Raw genomic sequence first — 16,060 nt, 5'->3', positions numbered from 1 at the left:
TCTCTTTGTGGGAAGGTAGTATCTTACCTAAAACACGGTAATGACACTCAACACCTGTCCTGAATAGTGTTCTATATCCCCAAAGGTGCAAGATATCCTGAGAGATGCCTGACTACAAAGTTCTCATTGCTCATAATGTTCAATCATTATTTTTCAACAATTTCTCTTTTTTTTTAATCCAAAGAACTTTTATTTGCCATTTTCTGTATTTGTGTGCAGTTTCTTTTCAAATTGTGGCTGGCAAACTCAGTATTGAATTATACATCTCTGCCTTTGGCAACACACATATACACACACATGTGCATTCTTGAGGACAATTGATAGGCTGATACTGTATAAATCACATAGAATCACTATGGGATGTCTAACACAGTCATAATTGAAAGGAATTATAAAACACTGATGTAAACTGCTGAACAGAGGACAAACAATGCATAGACAGACAAAATTCATTTTCTGAAACATTCTATCTCTTGTAGTTCACCTGTAGGATTCCCTAAATATGCACATGCACACACACACACACACACACACACACACACACACATACACACACACACACGTCTCTTATAAATGAAAGTAAGAAATGTTTATCCTTGGCTCACCATCATCAGCAACTTTGCCATGCTTGTCCAGAGCAGTCAAGTTTATGTTATGTTTCTTGTGAAGATTATTCCACACCTATTTAAAGGGAAGGCCACAGAAATGGACGTCACTTGGGAATTTCCAGTGAGGGTGCCCATAGACTTTTAAAGTTACAAAGATTTCCAGGTAGACACTCTCAGGATGACATCTACATAGCTGATTTCATCCACATATTATCTGAAGAATGCACCCTAATTAGTAAAAACTTGCTTCAAAACATAAATTCAACCAACAGAGTACCCAAGGATAATCTAAGCGTAAAACATAGTTACGATATAAATGCAGAAGCAGTCAATTTTCCTCTAAATGGAGGCAAATGCATAAGAAATGTGTGAAATAAGGTTTTATGTGAACATAAGATGCAAGCAGACAAAATAGGAGCATTAGATTTCACATGATGAGTGGTTCACTATACTTAACCAAAGGATAATCTCATCAATGCAACTTGTAACATTTATGTTGTAACAGTCAAAATATTCAGTATTGATAGATCACATGCAGAGTGTTAACTATATCTCATGCTATCAAAAAATAAATGACTATTACAGAACACATATTTTGTTTCAGCCTGCAGTACAGATAGGACTTACCTCAAGATACTGCTTTTCATCCCCTTTTTTGTCCTTAACCGCCCTGAGCACAGCTTTAAGTTTGCCAGAAGGAGACCACCGAACCATCTGCCTGTCATGATTAGGCACAATCACAAATTCATATTGACAAATTGCTATTTCTGTCACAAAGGGGATTACTGGTAAACAATTTTCACATGTCATCTCTCACTTTTTAAAACAGAAAGGCAACACTTAAAGAATAATAATAATATAAATAGATAAATAAATAATAAAGGTAGAGACATGTGGATATTTATCTTAACTATTTGTTCCCATTTGGAGAAATGACTGCTCCAATCTGGTTTACCTGCCCACTTCAAATACTTGAGAATAGGGTAAACTTTCGACCCATAACAGAGTCTTGAAATATGGCAAAATCTAAAATCTGAAACAAATACAGGCAAACATTCAAACAAAAACTGTCATAAATCTTAGTTGCAGACATGTATACCATGAAGAAACTTTGTTTGTGTGCAGTGAGTCTCAAAGCTTGGCTTCCTACAAAGCAACACGACTGTGCAAACTTCTAGCTTTACAGAGCTCATTATCACTTGTCCAAGGTACCACATAAGATTTGAGTTTCAAGGAGGTGACCACAATACAGTACTATAAATACACAAAGGGTCTGCCTTCATTCCTCTTTTGGTTGCCTATAAAACAACCAGTTAACACATGTTTTGTGCCCTGCTTGTTTACTGGCATGCATATGTACATTGAAGGCAGTACAGCCTTAACAAGCTCAGCTTCACTAAAAAGACAAACAAAATAAACTTGAAAAGTACTTGAAAATTCATTGCAATATAATGCATTTTTCAGAGAAAGGAAACAAATTTGAACAAGGGTGAAACAAAACTGCTCATTACAACAAAATAATAATAGGGGAATATTGAAAACATCTAACCTTGGAGAGCTTTGCACATTGACTATCAAAGATTACTGCACGTCAACTTGAGCACTTACTCTGAGTTAAGCTGTATATTGTTTCCAAGGTCTGTTACATCACTAACATCTCTAGTGGCATCTGCTACAGTTGCAAGATAGGTGCGGCCAAACTTTATATTGGTCTCTCGCTCTAAATCCCTCTGGCTCCATGTCGTATGTATGCTGAAGATGTGATCACCAGTCTTGTGAAGTGAGGCCCTCGAGAGTGAAGGTGCACTGGCACACAGTCTATAGACCTCTGCTGCTTTTTCAGCTGATGGAAAAGCCTAAAAGTAAACAGCAAAGCAGTATCATATAAATGTAAATTCACCCAAACTACTAATGTGCAATCCACACCAGAATTAGACTAGATTTACACTGTTTCACCCATTTTTTCACAGGGACTGGGTCTGCAAGGTAATAAACTTAGACCAGCTGAACCCTATACTTATAGCAATATTAGAGTTCTATAGGGATTATTCCTTATCTGAACAACCATTGAAGCAATCGGTTATTAAACAACCAGGCTTCATTTCTCAAATATTAATATAATACACAACTGCTAATCTTGTGCAAGAGCTGGTGATTTTTTTTTTCTTCTAGACTAGGGTAAGAGCACCAGTATTCGGTCAGCTACCGGTATTCAGTCACTTATCACTAGTCACCAGCCAGTAAGTTCAACTGTCACAACACACGCAAATCACATCAATTCACAACTTGCACACTCGTTCACAACAGGAAACTCTCTTAGCCCCCTCCAAAAATCCATCCAAAATCCCCAATTTTTCGGTAAAAAGTGCAGAATCGACGCTACTTTCCAAAAGCGCACGCGGATAAGGCCCAGTTTTAAGAGTACGGGTCGCCGAAAAAGCGCTAAAAATCGAGAAATACGCCGTTCTCTTGCGGGATTTTATGCTTATCGCAAGCTCGGAGTGTGATGGTATCGTCAAAAACACAAAAGAAAAACAAAATTTCCGTATGTGCCAATACAGTGTCTCAATATACAAGGGTTGAATGCAAGTGTCGATACCCCAGTATTCGGTCACCAACGGGCGCCACAACGTCCCTGATGCAATTTTGCACCAACAAGGTAGCGCGCGCGCGCATTTTTCAGCTGCCTTGAACACGCATTGACTTTGAACGCGCATATCGCGTGACCGAATACTGGTAGCAGTGACCGTATACTGGGGAATTTTCAAGGTGATATATTTTGGGATTTTGCGAAATTCTGTGTGATATTTAACAAAATGAAAATTGAGATTACAGAAATTTGATATATTTCACATACATTGCTGTATATATGATGTAAGTATGTATTATTTTAGTTTGAAAAATATTGCAAAAAAGCTTAAAGGTATACTATTTTAACATGTAAACAAAGGCTAATTACACGTATTGTGTACGTCTGAGTTCGAATCCGTCATTGGATTTTCAAAAATATGATTCATTTTCACGAAAAAATGCCAAAACCCAAGTCTATCGGGAACGCCCCTAAAAAAATCCGGCTCAGCGGCGGGTGATTGACAGATGTGTGTATACGTCACAACCAGAATATACGAGCCAGCCCGCCTTCGAAGGAGCTCGCATATCTGCCTTGCACTGCGTGTTAAAAAAATATGTGTGAGCGATAATTTTGCCCTCTTTTGAAAGCACGATTATGAAGTATTGAAATTGTAAACTGAGGGGAAAAGCCCATGTTTAAGGAATTTGAACATTACTCTACATACACATACGATGTAATTTGATTTGGGCCCATATTTTACCCAGTTTATCTTATTTATAGTCAACGTTATTTTATTCTTCCCGAACCTGTTAGTGCGAAAATGTGTTGCATACGTAGACGTCAATACAGGCGTTTTATTTCTCCGCTCTAATACTCGGGCACTTGCTAACACGAGCATTGTCTTGCGTACACAATAGTTTGATCAATATACGACTGACTAGCGCGACTGGCGTTGTTGATCACTAACGTGTTACAGTGAGCGAAGTGTTAGCGTCTGCGTTCGAACTGAATTTGTAGCTCTGAAAATTTGAGAAAACGCTGCTTCTTGCGACAATGGATCTGGGGCTTGAGTCGGATTTGGTGGTCTGAACCCGAATCTGAGATATAGGAATCAGATGACGACAGTGGAGACGAGCCAGCGGCCCTAGATCTATTTGTTTGAGCCGCTTGCAGAGGTGGAGGCCCATGTCAGGCTGAGGCCGAGTCGGTGGACGCTCCTCCGGGCGGGCTCGGGGAAGATGCTGAAGCTCGTGCCGCTGATCTTGACGGCGACGCAACTGCGCCTGCTGCTGCTGCAGGAGCAGTACAGCGAGGCTGGGAAATAAACTGGTAAATTAAAGTTAACTTGTACTTCTCATTACCAGTCATAGTTTCAAATGTATTATGCTCATTTGTTGATCCATAGTCTAACGTTTGTTACATACATTTGTATACTTTGAAAGTTTGAAATTATGTTTTGAAAAAGGACAACATAGGGCCTAACATCAGTTACCGAAGTCTACCTTATTTTGTACATTATACTTTATAGTATAAAGTGAGATATTATTCAGAACAAAAGTGAAAGAAGCTTCGGAAGTGGGCTGCTGGTGACACAAAGAAGAACAGTTGCCTAGGCCTATTACTAGTAGAGGTCTACCAGGTACATGTACTTGTGATAGACCTACGGCTACGCTATAGCCATATACACATTGCGTCATTGTAGCTGTAATTTCTTCGTAAGTAACTTTTATGATTATCTTCTCATAAAAGTATGAAGTAGAGTCTCCAAATTACTAGATCATGTATAAATATTGCCACTACAGCAGAAAATACACAGCATTGGAGTGACAAAGCTACTATATTTTATGATAGTGCCAATAACTGCTATTTACTGCATAGAGATTATGGCAATCATTCACTTTAGTGGGATATACATTGTATTTGGTTGCTATGTTTAGCCTTAGCTCTTGGGTAAACTTGAAGGGAATAAACCCTCAACTGAAATAAGCCAGGCAACCAAAAAATATACATTCCACTAAAGTGGATGATTACCACAAACTTAGTACAGTACATGTGGTGAGCATTGCCATGGGGTGGCAAGCCAACGTTCACAAACAATGGGGTGTTTTTATGGGAGACGCCTCTGGTATATGTATAGTGATAGACTCATTTTGTAGATATTTTGCGTGTATAACACAACATCTTGGGGAGGTCATCTCAACTTCTAGATGGCAGCCCAGCAATGTTGGATGTGAATAGTACATGTATGCTGCATGTATGTACATGCTCGCATGGCTATTTCATATATTAATGTGTGCAGACAATTCACTGTTGCAGAAGTAACTACATATAAACAACCTCTTTTAGCATCACTTTATATTCATGCTTTCTATTTTGATAATACAGGTGTTCATGCAGTTGTGGGTGTATCCCAATGCAGTCAGTGAGGGAGTCCATATGCTGCAAAGAATTCCTGTACTGGTGAGGAAGATGAATGACTACACTGACGGTGAGGAGGACCTGAATTGCATCACGGAGCACTCAGGATTCCAGCCAGTATGTCTAGACAAGTGGGTACTGGAGACAGCGTATTTTCAGTATGTACAGCAGTATGAGGGTCACCATCGGAAGGATGTAACTGAGAGTGAGTGAGTACCTATACTAGTGCAAATGTGCTACTACATGCACGCCATTGAACTTTAGAAGTTTATCAAATGGTTTACACTATACAAAGTTATGTATCATCAGTAAAATAAAAAATGTTATTGACATGTCCCCAAATTGGAAGTAGTTCGAAACAACAATGAACACTTTTAGTTACATTTTTCATAGCAAATAACTGCTGATAAGTAAGAGTATAATTCACAAACCATGTTATAAGGTTGTACAGTGGAACTTCATTTAGTTGGAAAAAAAAATAACAAAGTGCTAATACAATGCGTTACATGTATCTAAACATTTTGCAGGTCCCAGCTCTTTATATGAAAATTTGTGTTTTTGTACCATAGTATATGTAACAAAGTAATTTTAATGGTTCCATGGTCCTCCTTAGGACCTGTTCATTTTTATTATTATTATTATTGTTTTTTTTTGGGGGGGGGGATCTTCTCTGTCTAGCTATGTTATAGCCTCAGGCCTTTTCGGTAATTACATGTACACAATGCTATGACATCAAATCCTGTGATGTTTAAAGAGAATAATGTATTCATGAACAAATCAAAAGGGGGGAAAAACAATTCTATGCCTATGCATTCAAGTATTGACATAATATGCAAGTGTATTAACATGCTTGCTAACCCCCTTGTCTTTCTTGTATTTCCTCTTTTTTTTTTTTTGCAGGCGATCAAGGCACATTGCATGCAGCCAGCTGGCTCAGTGGTGTTGGGGTTTTCTGGGCAGGAGGGTTCGTGTTCGCCTTCCTTCATGTGCCGTCACAACCATCCCCTACTCTTATCCATCCGAGGTGTACAGGGGATTCGAGGACATATAAAATTTGTTTCTTGGATCTTCAAGTGTGACATTTGAGGGACTGGGATTGGGATTATTTTTCTTGTATGTTGCACTGTATTACCCATGGCTACACCTCTGAGTAGAATCCAGAAGTCAAGTTCAGAAACCATTTCTACAAGACTCTGGATGCTTGTCATGTATTCTGTTTTACTTAGTATCTTTCTATCTATCTTTAGAACAAACTACGTATTGAGTTTGAGAGTATTGCAGTGATACAAATTTTAATGTGTTCAAATATAGTGCCGCATTTGTTTCTTTTCTTGTACAGTGTAGCTTTGATTTACATCTCCTGCATGTGGTTATTATACATAGTATTTATCTTGTCCTAATCTGTTGTAATCATAATTCAATACTAGTATGTTTATGCTACTCAAGCAGAGCATATACCGGTAGACTGAACGTGCATAAATTGTAAATAGAGAAGGGAAATGCCTAATGAGAGTGATAGGTCATGAAGCTGTAAATCATATTTTTGCCACTAATGTAGCTTGTTTCTATTCATATCCATTTCCTATTTTCCTATGACATTTTGAAGTGGGGAAATAACAAGTTTTGTGTTCTCATGAAATGCTTGTACATTGTACTTTTTCCCCCAGTGTCGGTATGTTCCCTGCTCTTTCAAAATGAGGTGAAAGTTGCTGACCATGAAAATGTAGATTTGTGGAGCATTATTTATAGTTATGTAATGGCTTTCTCACATGTTACACATTTAGATATGATCAAACAATAAATGTAAGTGATGCAATGCAGTGACAAGTATTCTTGAGTGACAAATCTTTTTTTTTTTTTTTTTTTGGTTTTACATAGCAACCCATCTCCTTCCCTTGAAATGTTTCTTGCCCTGATTCATTTGACACCCACATGTTTCTGTGGTGCCAAGTACAGAGGCAAATAGTACAGAGAGATTTCAGAGTGATTCTAAACATGAGGATGTAATATCATTTACAGAATCCTTTTACAATCTTTCTCAGCTCTCTGTATCTGTACTCTAAGCAACAAAAACATGCGGTTGTCAGATGTAACGGACTCCAGTTTTATAAATTAGACCCCGTAATGATGAAAATACCCAAATAGCAATTTTCTTACTAATTCAGAACACACACACACACATACACACAACACACACACACACACACACACACACACACACACACATATACACAAACAACTTGTGTAGAATTTGGCTAAAATTATCAAGAGAACACCTTCCATGTAATGCTGTGTAGTACTTCTACGTAATGCTGTGTAGTACTTCTACGCTTATTCATCTCACAATGGATGAAGTAAGCTTGAATTCTTCTATGAGATGATTCAAAGGTATCAACATTCAACCAACATACATGTAGAAATGTTTTATGATACTGGATACAAATACCGTTTTAGTGAGGAACATTTAACCAAATGTTCAAATATGAGTTTTTGAATGGCTAAAATATCAACAGAAATTAGAGCAAACTTTTTACATTTATTTTTCTACCCAGGTATTATGAGATAGTTCATAAAACAAGGTAATTCTAATTTTCATAGTCCCTCAATACTTGTTATAACAGGGTTCCACTGTACGAGCTGAATTGTACTTCAAAATCTAAAACATGGATGAAACTAAAAAGCTCTCTCTTACAGTTGCTAATTCAATGAGTGTTGTGTATTTTGTACATTTATTGTATTGTATTGTAATTGTATCTTGAACAATACTTGGTTATCTTGAGAAATGTGTATTTTCAGGCATACCACATCCATGACCTTTGACCTACCTAAGTTATCCCACCTTTACACACAACTACACTTCAATATGATCCATCTATGCAAGAATGCATGAATTTTACCAAACAATAAATGCGTTATCTTCACAACAATTTGCTAATGGACAGACAATACAGGCCATACCATCAGGCATACAAAAAGTGGTGATGCAGGTACTTACTAACAATACTTAACAACCAGACTGTCAAAATACTTCTGTGACACCTACGTTGTATTTTTCTTCTTTCAAGAATGCTTGGTGCAATAAAACATCCCATGGGTCTTTCTGGAGACCCTTTATGGGGTAACTTTATTGAAGGTACATTGTATTTAACACCCCCCTCCCCCCATAAAAGAAAAATACAACAAAAATACAACAAATAATAAATTGATAAGTAAATAAATAAAATGAAATAAATAAAAACATATTTTGACATACATGTAAGTCCTCCATCATAAATGTACACAATGCTTATTTGTTTTACAACATATACTGCAAAATTCAAGTATCCAATCAACTCTTTCCTTGGTTCTAAAACTTGATGTACTGATGCCTTTTGGTTTTAGTGACATATTTTTACTTCCAATAATGACAAATTTCATGAGGATGTCTCACCCAGTTACTGGCACATAGAAAAACTTGCACAAAAAAAATTTAAAGCAGGCTAAAAGTCATTGACCTGTGTGACCTTTGACTCCATCCAAATCCCACTGTCCCTAAGAACTATGTACATGTACCAAAAAGGTTTGGACAAAACTGAGCATGGTGGAGACAAGTTATGACAGACAAGTAGATGATAGAAACCATTTCAATCCCTCAGTCTCTTATCTTTCATTGGGCTGACAAAAATGGAAAAAAAAAATTATGGTGCACCCCATCCCCTACCCATCAATATATCCTATCTAAGCCACTTTGTCCTTTTATTTATTCTAAAGGTTGTTCCTATGATAAATTACCACTGGACAGCATTTTTTTTCTTTGTAGCCTTGTGTCCTAAGAACTCTTATCCACTCGACCTCACTTCATTCATGGGCTGAACTGAGTTGGGTCTGATGCTGTTGAATGACATCTTCTTTTGATGGGTAAGTGTGTTCACTGGACAGTGGAGGTGGTGATGGCTGTCTTGCATGTGGAGATGCCTCACTGTCATACTCTGAAACTTCAGTCATGAGTTCCTCAGCATATGCTATAGAAGAGAAAAAAAAAGGGGGAAGATATAAAACAAATTAACACACAGATGTTTTTCTTTACATTAAAATGTAGTATATCTTTTATTTTGAATGATACATTTCTCCCTATTTCTGCATTTCTTTATTTTTATTTATTTATTTTTTTTTTTTTTGTAGCGGGGAAGCACTGTTATAACTACCATTACCAAGTGATATACTGTATAATTTTTCTATGTACAAAGTAGGCTTACTACGACAAAACTAGACAGCATCCTATTTTGCTTATCAAAGCTTTAAAGGGTGTGTACAGTTCTGGTCGAGGTGAAGATTTAGCTTTTAACGTTTTGTGAGATATTCAGAAACCACTCTATGAGATGTCAAAGAGCATGCGGTTCTAATGGGTATCAAAAGTTTATTCGATGAAAATCGGTTTTGAAATGGCTGAGATATCCAAAAACAAGGTGAAACAAAGAGATACTAATAAAGTTGGGGCATGTCGCCTTTTATTATTAGCACTTTTTTGGATATCTCAGCCATTTGAAAACCAATTTTCATCAAATAAACGTTGAATCCTTCTCAAAATTACATGCGCTTTCATATTTCATAAGAGGCTTTTCATTATCTCACTTAGGAATGTTCAAAACATGAATCCCTACCTCAACCAGTACTGTACAGTCCCTTTAACTTACAGTAGGTGGGAGGTTCTTTGATGGGCTTCGCAGTCGCTGATCCAGGCTTGTATTTGGGCTTGATGATGATGAAATGACGCTCTCCTTCACCTGTGGTGGCTTGTTGCCGGTCACTGTTAGGGTTGTGATGCAATGCTGCAAGGTGAAGCCTGCAACAGTAATATTAAGAACTTGGTGATGAAATTCAGCCATTGGACACAAGGTTATATGTAGAAAAAATGATGTTCAGTAGTAACATAACATTGGAACAACCATTCAAATAAAAGGACAAAATGGCATAGCTAAGTATATTAATGGATGGGGAGGGGCACTTGGATTTTACCTTGTGAATTTAGGTATTCTACTTCTCATTCTCAAGGCCATTGTCATTGTAGGAAGGAACAATGTGTCACTAGAAATTGTAAAGTGCATTAAAGCATTGTCTTTGAAATAAGGAAAGACTTGTTTAGACACCTGAAGACTCAAATATTTGTTGTAAAACAAAGATTGGGAAGTCAAGTCAGTACATTTCTTTCCTGTCTTTTTTGTGGTGGTGGTGGGGGTGCTGGAAGGGCAGGGGAAGGGTAAGAGCACAGATTAATTATTAAAATACAAACAAAAATATACTTGCCTGTAAAGCATGCCATGGTATCTGTATACATGACTTCATCTTGGGTGCAAACTGATCAATCACACTGTGAAATGATTCCAGAGAGGAAGTTTGTTGCCCACATGACATCTTCTTGATATCTTTGAGAAGAGTTGTGCTGCAAATGATGTCATCCAACTTTCCAGCGACTTTCGTATCTGGATATCAAGAACAAAAAATGAATTGGAGAGGCAAATCAAAGAGAAAATGGTTGGTACTACCTCCAGCTAATGAATTCTTGGGGCTCTAAGGTATGAAATCAATTTTGGGAATTCATCAACGGTAGGTTTCCTTTGAATTGCATTCACACTTCAGTGCAAGAGTATCACACAAAATGTCTGATATCCCTTTTACTGTAGTCCAGCTTTAGCCCATTTTTGAAGCGGGATTTACTTAGTAACCTAGCTTTGTAACCGCAAATGCAAAATTTATTAGTGCTACACTTTCCTACTGGTTTCAGTTCAGTTTTGTGCGGTATTAGAGGCATATGGTAAACACTCTGACTATTGCAACTGTCCTAAAAATCTTGAAATGTTTATGACCACTTTTGGTTCATTAGTTTTGGAAAAAGTTACGTTACCCATACAAACACACACCGCATACGTAAACATACAAAGCAGAACATGCAAAATCCCTCTTTTTCTTTTCTTTTTTTTTTTGTCTATTCTTTCACCCCTGCATGTGTCACTGAATTTAGACCAAGCGAAATATCAAGATACATTTTATGCTGATGCCTGAAGCGGACCTGCTTCATTGAATTCCTTCAATGAAGCAGATAATTCCCAGTACAAATGTGTACACGTGGGATATTAGTAGGCCTACATGTATTAGCACTATAGTAGGTCTATGAAAGTACGGTTGCATGCATTATTCCACACCCTCGCATTTTGGACATTCTGGCAAAATTAGTAACATTACAAGTAACTGCAGACATCTCTACTAAACCATTCAAGTGGTGAACAGATTATTACAATTGAATACCAGAGCAAAATTCAAGCTTTGATTCATAGTCCATTCAAATTGCAACCTTCACACAAAAAGCAGGATTCAACGTGAGAGGGGAAGATAGCAGGCCCTGAGCCGACTACTGTACGAGGCTCAGTTGGCTGAGGCTAGTAGCACGGAGGAGCGCAAGCGAATGCAAGAGCTCTGCGCGCGGGGCCGCGCCGGCAGTCGCGTCCCTCGCCTTCATGCATCCCCAGTCCTGTCTGCTCATAGTCATACGGTGAGGATAGCCGCACCGACCTGAACGCGAAGCGTTCGGGTTGTATGGTTCGGCTATCCAATAACACCGCTGGAGTTCTTGACAAAGCTGACATAACTAAATGAAGAGTCATTTTCACAAATGAATAGTTGAGCTAAGTAATAGCGAATACATTTGTATACAGTACAATCACAATCGTACCCGATCCGGTAGTAAATCACTCAGCCTCCGCGATCAGTGACATAAGAGATTATACACGTACTAGTGTTAGTTCCCGTATCGACACTGCATGGGCACGGCCTGGCCTGGCTAACTTACCCTCATTCGTATTCGTTCTCGCTTTACACAGCTGCTCTCCTGGGTGTTTTCTTCCTCAGATAATCTAGGTCCAGCTCCAAGCTGGATGTTTGGTACCGCAGATGACTTCAGCATTCGCTTTTTTTTTTTTTAATTCCAAACTGGTGGGAATGCTTCCCACTTTCGACGAAATCGTCTTCCTTGAAAGTCATCAAATGGGCACGCAAATCACACTGCTCTCCGATCGATGGCACACTCCACTTTGCTCTATCAATTGAACTCTTGCAGTCCACATTCGGCGAACGTTTTCGTCATTTGGGAATTGATGCAAACTAATACCATTTTTTGTGGTGTTGCTGCATCCTGCAACAACACATCGCTGTGGCATTTTCGCTAAATATCCGAAAACAACTCAAGAAACAGAAAGTGTCAACACTCGAAACATACGTAACATACGCGATGACCGACTGGGATCAAGCGTCGGTCTTCTGGTTGTGAGGTCACAGGTCACATGATCGAGAGAATCCGATATCGCCTATTTTTAGGGGCGGGGCGTAGCATCGGGTAAAGTGTCAGAATATGGAAAATGAAAAATTCATCTAAAAAATATGGATACAATTTTTAACCGAACTTTCCCATTTTTGATATCTATATGACCCATATTTTCATTGGAAAGGCCATTGCTAGACTAAAATAGTATATCTTTAAGTGACCGAATACTGGGGATGTTACCCTAGACCAACATTTTGTTGAATTTTTTCAAGAAGTCATGCAAGACATGCTGTTAGTGTTGAATTGAAACAGCCATTCCCTCAAAGGAAGTAAAAGTTTGCTGGCAATTTACAGTGCAGTCAACAGACAATACCAAATTTAAAGGACTGACTTGTGATAAACTTTACCTGGATGGGCATAGCCATAAGCATAGCCACATGAGCAATGGCTTAACTGGGACCAGCCCCAGCGCGAAGCGTATACGCGTAGATCTATACTGTGCTCCCATATACTACAACTTACTTACGGTCAACAAGGAGCGCCCCGGGGTTAGCAGTGGCTATGCTGCTTACCGGTCATAACGTCCCCACGTCAAAACGTCCCCGAGCCAAAACGTCCTCAGGTACGACCAAAACGTCCTCGGGTACGACCAAAACGTCCCCGGGCCCAGCTGGCACCAAAACGTCCTCGGGTCAATATGTTCTATGTCATAAATTTTTATAAAATCTAAGTACAGTAAGGGTACCGGTTTTCGACACTTTAGCACATTTCCTTGTTTACCATCAATACTGCACCGTTTTACTTCGGAATTTCGATATGAAGTTCAGCTACAAAGCCAATAATAACATGCCTTAAACGAATTCCCATTTGAATGCACTCGCGTTCAATTTTTAAGCGATTTCAGTCACGCCGTCGCTGGCATCAGATTTCGACACCCAGCATCATTTTTCGACACAATCACAGCGCGCATCACACAGAAATCACATGGCGCGTATAGTACGCGTACAGTACGCGTACACTGCATTGTGGACGCAAACTGGCAGTCATACTGGCGCAAGAACTTGTTGTTTCCTCTATAACGTGTCTTGATATGGGAATGTCGAAATCTGGTGCCACATTCTCAAAGCCAACTCTTTCTCTAAGTTTGCTCATTTATCACGAATTCAGCCATGAAATTACTAAAAAGACGATTATGAAATCAAACATCAAGATTTGGCAAACAAACTGATACTAAAGCAAGATAACCGGCACGGGTGAATTTAATTTTACGGCGATGTATATACAAAATGCGTCATATTGTTTTGAACCCCTAAAAATGGCAGACATTAACATTTCTACTGACACTGTGCTGCTTTTCTCCTAAATATTCTACCGTCGGATTATGATGACAAGTGACAAACGGTGTTTATATAAGACTAGAAATCTGATTGATAACTTGGTTGATTGCTGAAGTCAGACGTTTGTATTGAGTATAAAATTTTATAAGAATTATCTGCTGGGTGTCGAAATCTGGGTCCTGTTGAAAACTGGTGCACTAACGGTATAATAGGGTTCTAGGTCTTGCGCAGGGACTTAATGATCGCGCATGGCGTAACTGCGTATAGCAAGCAATGTTACGCGTAGGACTAAGCGCAAAATTTGCCGATACGCCCATGGAATAAACATACCTGACAACCGCTAAACATGAGAAGGAAGCAGGAAAGAAATTTTGATTTCAAACAAATTTTTCACTAAATGTCCAATTTTTGGGAACAAATTTTTCACTAAATTTCCAATTTTTTACCTTATAATTTACCTACCTTAGCTTAAAATCTTTTTTAAGGATGTTGTAGCCTAGGCGTGTCGTCTCTCTTGTCTCGTTCGTATGATCGTAGCCGATAGAATTCGTAATTTGTTCGATCGATCGTTTATAATATTCTACGAAAGCCGAAGCACGTTACAGCCGCAGAGAGGGGCAGACACTTTCACACATGAAACTACATAGGGCAGCTGCGCGATCTTGACATACCCCGAGAAATTGAACGCATAAAATTAAGTCCGACATACAAACGGCGACAGTGCACTACTCCGTCATCGTATCATCAGGATATTCTGGGAGGTGATTTTTCTGCATTTTCGTGATATTTATTGAGAAATTCAGGTACGATTGTGGAATAATTTTTATTATAAGAGCATCACAAATTTACGTGCGCGATATCTAGACCCCTCAACCATATCACTTATCAATTCATAACGGTAAATGTGAAGAAATTTTGTTATTTAGAGCAGCATTTAGGTGGCTCGCTGCTAGCTAGCTGTGCTGCCGTGCGCGCTGTCTGCTCCTATGCAACGCGAATTCGATGCAACGCGGTGATCGCCGAGCGAGTAGTTGCGATCAAGATTATTCCCATAAGTAGATAAGTGACAAAAAAAATGGTGAAAATTCCATTTCTACTGGACTCGAATCTCACTCAGATGCAAGTATTTAGGTTACTGGACAACTAGGGTGAGTTTGTGCATGTTTGGAGGTCATTCGACAAACAGGTGCGAAAGTACACTAGCGCCCATATGCGCCAGAGTGTATTTTCTTCATGCATTTCTATCGAGTCCGCTGGATTATGCGCCATATAGAATCGCCGCTGCAAGACGAGACCCTCGACCCTCCGCCCGTTGGCCTGGGCCTGGCATGCAAGAGGAGGCAGAGCGGGGCTCAGACTGACGTTTTGACCCACAGAGCGTGCGCGGACAAAAGCGGGGACGTTCTGGTACTTGACCCTGGGACGTTTTGGTTGGAACACGGCAGGGACGTTTTGACACGGGGACGTTTTGACCGGATTCGGCTATGCTAATATATTTCTGCAACATTGTTAACGTTAACCCAAGTATTTTAATTAATCAATGTCTTATCACTGTACTACACTTGATATTCTGAGTACTATTAGTTGTGTAATTAGTTGATAGTAGTGGAAAAAGTGGTATTAGTAGCCAATAATGTATCTGGCCACTCCTATTACACAAGGACAGGACATGGTTTTCAATATGTAGGACTAAAGTTAGGTTTTACACAAAAGCACAATCTTGTACAGACACGATGAAAACCCAGTTTAGATCCTACGCCACAGTTTGCAGTGGTTTGTTATTTCTTAGATAAATCTCACCATTTGCGCTCTTTTAACCACAAATACACAG

The 16,060-nt window shown here is 38.9% G+C and overlaps 1 protein-coding gene across 1 annotated transcript in view; it reads right to left on the bottom strand.

The window, feature by feature from the left end:
* Window positions 1-10,422, bottom strand: part of LOC140246240 (acylamino-acid-releasing enzyme-like) — a 28,154-nt gene extending 17,732 nt beyond the window's left edge. Inside the window, exons 1-5 of the mRNA XM_072325696.1 lie at window positions 10,272-10,422; window positions 9,435-9,599; window positions 2,217-2,464; window positions 1,236-1,326; window positions 606-681 (exon numbers count right to left, since the gene is read on the bottom strand). Of these exons, the coding sequence (XP_072181797.1) occupies window positions 606-681; window positions 1,236-1,326; window positions 2,217-2,464; window positions 9,435-9,563 (544 nt within the window). The 5' untranslated portion in view covers window positions 9,564-9,599; window positions 10,272-10,422. The remainder of the gene's footprint in view (window positions 1-605; window positions 682-1,235; window positions 1,327-2,216; window positions 2,465-9,434; window positions 9,600-10,271) is intronic.
* Between the last annotated feature and the right edge of the window lie 5,638 nt (window positions 10,423-16,060).

The sequence above is a fragment of the Diadema setosum genome, chromosome 2 (genome assembly GCF_964275005.1).
Source record: "Diadema setosum chromosome 2, eeDiaSeto1, whole genome shotgun sequence".
Classification (NCBI taxonomy): Eukaryota; Metazoa; Echinodermata; class Echinoidea; order Diadematoida; family Diadematidae; genus Diadema; species Diadema setosum.
This window is presented reverse-complemented; position numbering and strand designations above follow the sequence as displayed.